The sequence below is a fragment of the Eucyclogobius newberryi genome, unplaced genomic scaffold, assembly GCF_026437365.1.
Source record: "Eucyclogobius newberryi isolate DKJ021-1_F unplaced genomic scaffold, fEucNew1.0.hap1 SCAF_218, whole genome shotgun sequence".
NCBI lineage: Eukaryota > Metazoa > Chordata > Actinopteri > Gobiiformes > Gobiidae > Eucyclogobius > Eucyclogobius newberryi.
Genome location: NW_027315855.1, coordinates 40001 through 50000, shown reverse-complemented (window position 1 = coordinate 50000; position 10000 = coordinate 40001). Strand labels below are relative to the sequence as shown.

Sequence of the window (10000 nt, the reverse complement as noted above, 5' to 3'; positions counted from 1 at the left end):
CTCACCTGTCTGATGGCGTGTTCTCACCTGTCTGATGGCGTGTTCTCACCTGTCTGAGGGCGTGGTTCTCACCTGCCTGAGGGCGTGTTCTCACCTGCCTGAGGGCGTGTTCTCACCTGTCTGAGGGCGTGTTCTCACCTGTCTGAGGGCGTGGTCTGAGGGTGTGTTCTCACCTGTCTGAGGGCGTGCTCTCACCTGTCTGGGCGTGCTCTCACCTGTCTGAGGGCGTGCTCTCACCTGTCTCAGGGCGTGCTCTCACCTGTCTCAGGGCGTGTTCTCACCTGTCTCAGGACGTGTTCTCACCTGTCTAGGGCATGGTCTGAGGGCGTGTTCTCACCTGTCTTGGGGCGTGGTCTGAGGGTGTGTTCTCACCTGTCTGGGGGCGTGGTTCTCACCTGTCTGGGGGCGTGGTTCTCACCTGTCTGATGGCGTGTTCTCACCTGTCTCAGAGCGTGTTCTCACCTGTCTCAGAGCGTGTTCTCACCTGTCTCAGGGCGTTTTCTCACCTGTCTTGGGGCGTGGTCTGAGGGCGTGTTCTCACCTGTCTTGGGGCGTGGTCTGAGGGTGTGTTCTCACCTGTCTTGGGGCGTGGTCTGAGGGTGTGTTCTCACCTGTCTGGGGGCATGGTCTGAGGGCGTGTTCTCACCTGTCTGAAGGCGTGTTCTCACCTGTCTGAGGGCGTGTTCTCACCTGTCTGAGGGCGTGTTCTCACCTGTCTCAGACCGTGTTCTCACCTGTCTTGGGGCGTGGTCTGAGGGCATGTCCTCACCTGTCTTGGGGCGTGGTCTAAGGGCGTGTTCTCACCTGTCTGGGGGCATGGTCTGAGGGCGTGTTCTCACCTGTCTGAGGGCGTGTTCTCACCTGTCTCAGAGCGTGTTCTCACCTGTCTCAGGGCGTGTTCTCACCTGTCTTGGGGCGTGGTCTGAGAGTGTGTTCTCACCTGTCTCAGAGCGTGTTCTCACCTGTCTGAGGGCGTGTTCTCACCTGTCTCAGAGCGTGTTCTCACCTGTCTCAGGGCGTGTTCTCACCTGTCTTGGGGCGTGGTCTGAGGGCGTGTTCTCACCTGTCTTGGGGCGTGGTCTGAGGGTGTGTTCTCACCTGTCTTGGGGCGTGGTCTGAGGGTGTGTTCTCACCTGTCTGGGGGCATGGTCTGAGGGCGTGTTCTCACCTGTCTGAAGGCGTGTTCTCACCTGTCTAAGGGCGTGTTCTCACCTGTCTGAGGGCGTGTTCTCACCTGTCTCAGACCGTGTTCTCACCTGTCTTGGGGCGTGGTCTGAGGGCATGTCCTCACCTGTCTTGGGGCGTGGTCTAAGGGCGTGTTCTCACCTGTCTGGGGGCATGGTCTGAGGGCGTGTTCTCACCTGTCTGAGGGCGTGTTCTCACCTGTCTCAGAGCGTGTTCTCACCTGTTTCAGGGCGTGTTCTCACCTGTCTTGGGGCGTGGTCTGAGAGCGTGTTCTCACCTGTCTTGGGGCGTGGTCTGAGGGCGTGTTCTCACCTGTCTGGGGGCATGGTCTGAGGGCGTGTTCTCACATGTCTGAGGGCGTGTTCTCACCTGTCTCAGAGCGTGTTCTCACCTGTCTCAGAGCGTGTTCTCACCCGTCTTGGGGCGTGGTCTGAGGGCGTGTTCTAACCTGTCTGGGGGCGTGGTCTGATGGCGTGTTCTCACCTGTCTGGGGGCATGGTCTGAGGGCGTGTTCTCACCCGTCTTGGGGCGTGGTCTGAGGGCGTGTTCTAACCTGTCTGGGGGCGTGGTCTGAGGGCGTGTTCTCACCTGTCTGGGGGCATGGTCTGAGGGCGTGGTTCTCACCTGTCTGGGGGCGTGGTTCTCACCTGTCTGATGGCGTGTTCTCACCTGTCTAGGGCATGGTCTGAGGGCGTGTTCTCACCTGTCTTGGGGCGTGGTCTGAGGGTGTGTTCTCACCTGTCTTGGGGCGTGGTCTGAGGGTGTGTTCTCACCTGTCTGGGGGCGTGGTTCTCACCTGTCTGGGGGCGTGGTTCTCACCTGTCTGATGGCGTGTTCTCACCTGTCTCAGAGCGTGTTCTCACCTGTCTCAGGGCGTGTTCTCACCTGTCTTGGGGCGTGGTCTGAGGGCGTGTTCTCACCTGTCTTGGGGCGTGGTCTGAGGGTGTGTTCTCACCTGTCTGGGGGCAAGGTCTGAGGGCGTGTTCTCACCTGTCTGAGGGCGTGTTCTCACATGTCTCAGGGCGTGTTCTCACATGTCTCAGGGCGTGTTCTCACCTGTCTCAGAGCATGTTCTCACCTGTCTTGGGGCGTGGTCTGAGGGCGTGTTCTCACCTGTCTGGGGGCGTGGTCTGAGGGCGTGTTCTCACCTGTCTGGGGGCGTGGTCTGAGTGTGTGTTCTCACCTGTCTGGGGGCGTGGTTCTCACCTGTCTGGGGGCATGGTCTGAGGGCGTGTTCTCACCTGTTTGGGGGCGTGGTTCTCACCTGTCTGAGGGCGTGTTCTCACCTGTCTTGGGATGTGGTCTGAGGGCGTGTTCTCACCTGTCTGGGGGCGTGGTTCTCACCTGTCTGATGGCGTGTCTGTAGTGCTGTTTCATGGCGGACGAGGGGAGGAGTCTGGAGCACCGCAGCAGATATCTGTAAAGCTGAATCGGAGTCTGGACCAGTTCTGCTCCGGCCAACGGCATCGCACAAAACTGACACACACAAAACAAAACAAAACATAATCATTAAAAAAAACATGGATGACGATTGATCTAGCAGTATTTTTCATAATATCTTATACTCAAATCACGACAGTTTAGGGCTGCAACGATTAATCAAGTAAATTGAGTAATTTCATTATTATTTTATTGCCTCAATGATTCATTTAATTTACATATGTGATTAAAAACATGTGATTGCCCCTAACCCATAAATATTGGTAAAATCCATGGCACAAACATGACATAATAATCCCCACACAAGTCATGGATCTCACATTCAACAGACGGACTGGACGTGATCATGTGAAGTTAAGCGGCTAACGCTTTTACGCTAGCAGCTTTAGCTTTGCGGCGTAACGGTTTATTTAAAAGTGTTTTGTTCATATTCTCAGGTCATCAGTGCGTTTAAACAGCTCTTCTGCTTCATTCAGTTTGTTGTGTCCAGTTTTTTCGACTCTCAAGGTGCATTGTGGGAAATTTTGAGCGCACTAGTTGAATAAAACATAAAAAAAAATGTATTTGTTTTTTGTTTATTATTAATTATTAAAATAAAATTATTTATTAAAACATTATTTCATATGGTTTTAAGTGGTTTACGGAATGTACAAAAAAAAATAATTTGTAGATTACTCGCTCACTAAAATAATCGATAGCTGCAGCACTAGTTCAGTTCTTGTTAAGTCCTGGTTTGATTTAGTTTTAGTTCTAGAATTAAAGCCATTTTCTGGTTTAAGTCTAGGTTTAGTTCTTTTATAAACACATTTTAGCCCTGATTTAGTCTTGGTTTTGTCTTAATCCTTTCTCTAATCGACTTAAGTTTAGTCCTAAATTTAAACCGGTTTTGTTCTTGTTTTAGTAAACTTCCCTGTAACTGAAAGTGTAAGTTTATTGGACAAAATTGTCAAACAAAGTATCATCTTTTCTGCTTTGACAAACTGCATGAGGACAGTTATATGTTTGTCCTTAAGGCATCGCCCGGATTTAACAAGTTTTTTAACCTTTTATTGTCTTTTTAGAGTCACTTTTACGTCCGTGTTTGAACTGCAGAATGACACGATTCAAATCAAAACACAACGAAGAGATAAACTCACTGTTTTCAGCCAAATTATGCACAAAATATCAGAGAATCGTCCTGGAGCTACAGAACTACAGCGGCCATGACCGGAAGTGCGTCACGTGTTGTTGCTGCGTTTGAATGAGAAACAGCGGCGCCTCTGGAGAAAAGTGGAACTGACACAGAATTTACACAAAAACACAAACTTCAGCTCAAATACATAAATAAATTATGTATAAATGCATCAAATCAAGAGAAATAGTTCAGTTTGGTGGTGACAAACTAGAGTAAAAATGAATTACAAGCGGATTCAATTAGAAACACAAAATAAACTTTAAAACAAGGGAAAAATACACTTAAAATAAAAAAAAAATGACCAAGATTTATGGGTTTGGTAGGTATTTTTGTTAACTTTTGTTAACATGTTCTGTTTAGTCCATTCACCTCATTTAATTTTATGGCTACTTACAATTATCAAACAAATATTAAATTAATTGTAGTCGTAATTTGATAAGGTTAATATTGCTTTGGACTAAATATACTCAAAAACTATTTCTGCATTTCATTAATAATTCATAAATAATTAACCTTCATGTGGTTAAGAATGTGTTTTAAAAGTCTCGGTGTACAACAGAAATAATCGTTAGTTGCAGCTGTAATTAATTCCAGACATAAACTTTGGATCATTTTAATCATAATCAAGATTTTGTCTTAAAAAGTCAATTTAACTTTTTACACCACGACAATGAAAGAAACAACTTTTTCAAATGTGTTTTTAATTAAAGTATTTTTGTCCAACTATTTGCACCTGGACATTTTAACACTTAAAAACAAAACACGATCAAGTCTGAAAGTTTTAGAATTACACAAAAACAAAAGGAAATAATAAAGTTTTTTGGGTCTTTTTTGAATGCGGACGAATGATGAAAGTATTTACAGAGTCATGCTCACGAGTCAAATTCCACATGTTTCACACGATAACGATGTATAAATATAGAATAAATAAAATCATCTTTTGCATCAAAAGCTCCACTCGAACTTCAGACCAGGAACTTTACACATTTTAGAAAAAGTTTGATTAAGTGAAGAAATATATTATGATACAGAACACTAAACTAAACCAGGCCTAAACCAGGCCTAAACCAGGTCTAAACCAGGACTAAACCAGGACTAAGCCAGGCCTAAACCAGGACTAAGCCAGGCCTAAACCAGGGCTAAACCAGGGATAAACCAGGACTAAACCAGGTCTAAACCAGGGCTAAACCAGGACTAAACCAGGACTAAACCAGGGCTAAACTAGGACTAAACCAGGACTAAACCAGGACTAAACCAGGACTAAACCAGGGCTAAACCAGGGCTAAACCAGGACTAAGCCAGGCCTAAACCAGGGCTAAACCAGGTCTAAACGTTCAGTCTCATTAGGTTGTTTTCGTGGTCATTTCAGGTGCAGATTTGGAACATTTGGACCACTGAGTTAAATAAAAAAACACTGAGTTACAGTTGGAAAGTGGAATGTTCTGGAGCTTTGTTAAGTCTGAGCAGGTGATTCTCCCAGACTTTTCCAGACTTTTCCAGGCACTGTTTTGGGTTCAACGCTTGGATGAGTTTGTCATTTCTGTAAAATGAACTGATCAATGAACTCGTTCTGCTCCGACTCCACTTTGGACAAGGCCTCGTACTCCACCCTGTATCTGCAACAAACAAACAAACAAACAAACAAACAAAAAAGGATATTACATTCAGAAAAGAAAACACCACTCATTTGTAGCATGTAAATTACAGTCACGTGTTCGTAGCGTGTAAACTACAGTCACGGGTTCGAAGCGTGTAAACTACAGTCACATGTTTGTAGCGTGTAAACTACAGTCACGTGTTTATAGCGTGTAAACTACAGTCTCGTGTTTGTAGCGTGTAAACTACAGTCACATGTTTATAGTGTGTAAACTACAGTCACATGTTTATAGCGTGTAAACTACAGTCTCGTGTTTGTAGCGTGTAAACTACAGTCACATGTTTGTAGCGTGTAAACTACAGTCACATGTTTGTAGCGTGTAAACTACAGTCACATGTTTGTAGCGTGTAAACTACAGTCACATGTTTGTAGCGTGTAAACTACAGTCACATGTTTATAGTGTGTAAACTACAGTCACATGTTTATAGTGTGTAAACTACAGTCACATGTTTGTAGCGTTTAAACTACAGTCTCGTGTTTGTAGCGTGTAAACTACAGTCACATGTTTATAGCGTGTAAACTACAGTCACATGTTTGTAGCGTGTAAACTACAGTCACATGTTTGTAGCGTGTAAACTACAGTCACATGTTTATAGTGTGTAAACTACAGTCACATGTTTGTAGCGTGTAAACTACAGTCACATGTTTGTAGCGTGTAAACTACAGTTACATGTTTGTAGCGTGTAAACTACAGTCACATGTTTGTAGCGTGTAAACTACAGTCACATGTTTGTAGCGTGTAAACGACAGTCACATGTTTGTAGCGTGTAAACGACAGTCACATGTTTGTAGCGTGTAAACCACCTCTCGAGCTGCATCTTCTTCTCTGTGATCAGGGCCTGGAGCTGCTGCTGTTGAGCCTCGCGCTGTTTGGCCACAGACTTCAGAAGGTTACGAGCTCCAATCGCCTTTCAACACAACAACAACACGTTAACGTCACACAACCGAACATACAAACAACACACACATGTTTACATCACACAACCGAACATACAAACAACACACACACATGTTTACATCACACAACCGAACATACAAATAACACACACATGTTTACATCACACAACTGAACATACAAACACACACACGTTTACATCACACAACCGAACATACAAACAACACACACATGTTTACATCACACAACGGAACATACAAACCACACACACACACATGTTTACATCACACAACGGAACATACAAACAACACACACGTTTACATCACACAACGGAACATACAAAAAACACACACATGTTTACATCACACAACCGAACATACAAACATCACACACACACACGTTTACATCACACAACCGAACATACAAACAACACACACACACACACGTTTACATCACACAACCGAACATACAAACAACACACACACACACACACGTTTACATCACACAACCGAACATACAAACACACGTTTACATCACACAACCGAACATACAAACAACACACACACACACACACACACACACGTTTACATCACACAACCGAACATACAAACAACACACACACACACGTTTACATCACACAACCGAACATACAAACACACGTTTACATCACACAACAGAACACACGGGTCAAAATCTGATCTAATTATGATCCATGTAGAAGCTCCAATAAGTGAGGCTGGACCAATCAGACGGCAGCGTTGTGGTGTGGGCGGAGCCAGATGTGAAGTGTCAAAACGAACCAAAAGAAACATGAAAAGACGCATTTAAAGTAGTATTATTAGTAGTATTTAAAAGTTCTTTTTTTGTTTGAATAAAAAAGGACATCGACTTGAAATAGCAGAATATATAAAATGAGGTTATGATTTCAGAACGTCGAATATTCCTCCAAAAACGTTTAATTTGAATATATATAACCTTCATCTTCTCCGTCTCGGCCTCTTTGGCGAGTTCGTCCACGAGCTCGATCAAACCTCCGACCGTCTTCTGGAACTGACCGATCTCTGTGAACACAAGCGGGCGTGGTTAAAGCCGCGTCACGTTAGCGGCGTGCGCGGGCGGGAGGATGAGAGGGGGGAGGAGCCACTCACTGTCCACGAAGTCCTTGCACTCGTCCTTGAGCTCGCCCGTGCTGTGGCTCACCTCGGGCTCCAGCACCCGCAGCTTGTTGAGCTCGTCGAAGTAAAGCCCCGCCTCTGCCAGCGGCTCCTTCGCCATCGTCCAGACCTGAGCGCGGGACAAAGAGTTTACAGCAGCGCCCCCTGCAGGTCCCACCGCTCAGCAGCAGCGCCCCCTGCAGGTCCCACCGCTCAGCAGCAGCGCCCCCTGCAGGTCCCACCGCTCAGCAGCAGCGCCCCCTGCAGGTCCCACCGCTCAGCAGCAGCGCCCCCTGCAGGTCCCACCGCTCAGCAGGAGCACCCCCTGCAAAAAAATAAACTTTGACTGGAATGAGTCACTTCCTGTCCCTGGTGTGATGTCACTTCCTGTAAGTTTCTACCGTTTTTTCAATGTTTTCACAAATACCTGCTCGATCGGTGTAAAACCATCATTTATATGTACGACAGGTAAAAATAAACCAAATAAAGTCAAAATTAGGCAATCGTAAAAACTTGTCATGGCCCTTTAAACCTGAACACGCAGACGTGTTAAATGCAGTAAACACAGATGCACTTTCTGTTCATCTTGACACTTTTGAAAAAAACTAAAATTAAAATGTTTCACCAAATAAAGATTGTGAGGCGTCCCACACACACAGGCCCGTCCCTCCCGTCCCGCACACACAGGCTCCCGTCCCGCACACACACAGGCTCCCGTCCCGCACACACACAGGCTCCCGTCCCGCACACACAGAGGCTCCCGTCCCGCACACACACACAGGCTCCCGTCCCTCCCGTCCCGCACACACACACACAGGCTCCCGTCCCGCACACACACAGGCTCCCGTCCCGCACACACACAGGCTCCCGTCCCGCACACACACAGGCTCCCGTCCCTCCCACACACAGGCTCCCGTCCCTCCCACACACAGGCTCCCGTCCCTCCCGTCCCGCGCACACACAGGCTCCCGTCCCGCACACACACAGGCTCCCGTCCCGCACACACACAGGCTCCCGTCCCGCACACACACAGGCTCCCGTCCCTCCCGTCCCGCGCACACACAGGCTCCCGTCCCGCACACACACAGGCTCCCGTCCCGCACACACATGCTCCCGTCCCGCACACACAGGCTCCCGTCCCTCCCGTCCCGCGCACACACAGGCTCCCGTCCCGCACACACACAGGCTCCCGTCCCGCACACACATGCTCCCGTCCCGCACACACACAGGCTCCCGTCCCTCCCACACACAGGCTCCCGTCCCTCCCACACACAGGCTCCCGTCCCTCCCACACACAGGCTCCCGTCCCGCGCACACACAGGCTCCCGTCCCGCACACACAGAGGCTCCCGTTCCGCACACACAGGCTCCCGTCCCTCCCGTCCCGCGCACACACAGGCTCCCGTCCCGCACACACAGGCTCCCGTCCCGCACACACAGAGGCTCCCGTTCCGCACACACAGGCTCCCGTCCCTCCCGTCCCGCGCACACACAGGCTCCCGTCCCGCACACACACAGGCTCCCGTCCCGCACACACACAGGCTCCCGTCCCGCACACACAGGCTCCCGTCCCGCACACACAGAGGCTCTCGTCCCGCACACACAGAGGCTCTCGTCCCGCACACACAGAGGCTCTCGTCCCGCACACACAGAGGCTCTCGTCCCGCACACACAGGCTCCCGTCCCGCACACACACAGGCTCCCGTCCCTCCCGTCCCGCACACACACAGGCTCCCGTCCCGCACACACACAGGCTCCCGTCCCTCCCACACACAGGCTCCCGTCCCTCCCACACACAGGCTCCCGTCCCTCCCACACACAGGCTCCCGTCCCTCCCGTCCCGCGCACACACAGGCTCCCGTCCCGCACACACAGGCTCCCGTCCCGCACACACAGAGGCTCCCGTTCCGCACACACAGGCTCCCGTCCCGCACACACAGAGGCTCTCGTTCCGCACACACAGGCTCCCGTCCCTCCCGTCCCGCACACACACAGGCTCCCGTCCCGCACACAGGCTCCCGTCCCGCACACACACAGGCTCCCGTCCCGCACACACACAGGCTCCCGTCCCGCACACACACAGGCTCCCGTCCCGCACACACACAGGCTCCCGTCCCGCACACACACAGGCTCCCGTCCCGCACACAGGCTCCCGTCCCGCACACACACAGGCTCCCGTCCCGCACACACACAGGCTCCCGTCCCGCACACACACACACGCTTGTAAAACATGACTTTATTCACGGTGCAAAGTTTGGGCCCTCCACATGTGTCGCCCTTTTGGACTGGTGTGTTCATCGTGTTGTTCCCACACTGATGACCCACAGGCTCCTCCCCCTTCATGAAAACGGTATGTTTGTTTGTTTATGCGTTTTATGTTTGTTTTTGTTGTTTTAAGGTTAAAAAAGTGGCACAAAATGTATTTTAACCTTACACACTCTTTGAGAGTGACAAGTAAATGAAAGGCTAGTTAGAGAATATTGATGTATTATTGAT

General features: G+C 49.4%; 2 protein-coding genes across 2 annotated transcripts in view; both read right to left on the bottom strand.

Annotated features, from left to right (window-relative positions):
* lyrm9 (LYR motif containing 9) overlaps window positions 1-3826 on the bottom strand; it is a 4550-nt gene extending 724 nt beyond the window's left edge. The window contains exons 1-2 of the mRNA XM_072458456.1: window positions 3762-3826; window positions 2530-2661 (exon numbers count right to left, since the gene is read on the bottom strand). Of these exons, the coding sequence (XP_072314557.1) occupies window positions 2530-2652 (123 nt within the window). The 5' untranslated portion in view covers window positions 2653-2661; window positions 3762-3826. The remainder of the gene's footprint in view (window positions 1-2529; window positions 2662-3761) is intronic.
* Window positions 3827-4522: 696 nt separating this feature from the next.
* Window positions 4523-10000, bottom strand: part of ift20 (intraflagellar transport 20 homolog (Chlamydomonas)) — a 6514-nt gene continuing 1036 nt past the window's right edge. The window contains exons 2-5 of the mRNA XM_072458454.1: window positions 7500-7635; window positions 7327-7412; window positions 6261-6364; window positions 4523-5415 (exon numbers count right to left, since the gene is read on the bottom strand). Of these exons, the coding sequence (XP_072314555.1) occupies window positions 5334-5415; window positions 6261-6364; window positions 7327-7412; window positions 7500-7626 (399 nt within the window). The 5' untranslated portion in view covers window positions 7627-7635 and the 3' untranslated portion in view covers window positions 4523-5333. The remainder of the gene's footprint in view (window positions 5416-6260; window positions 6365-7326; window positions 7413-7499; window positions 7636-10000) is intronic.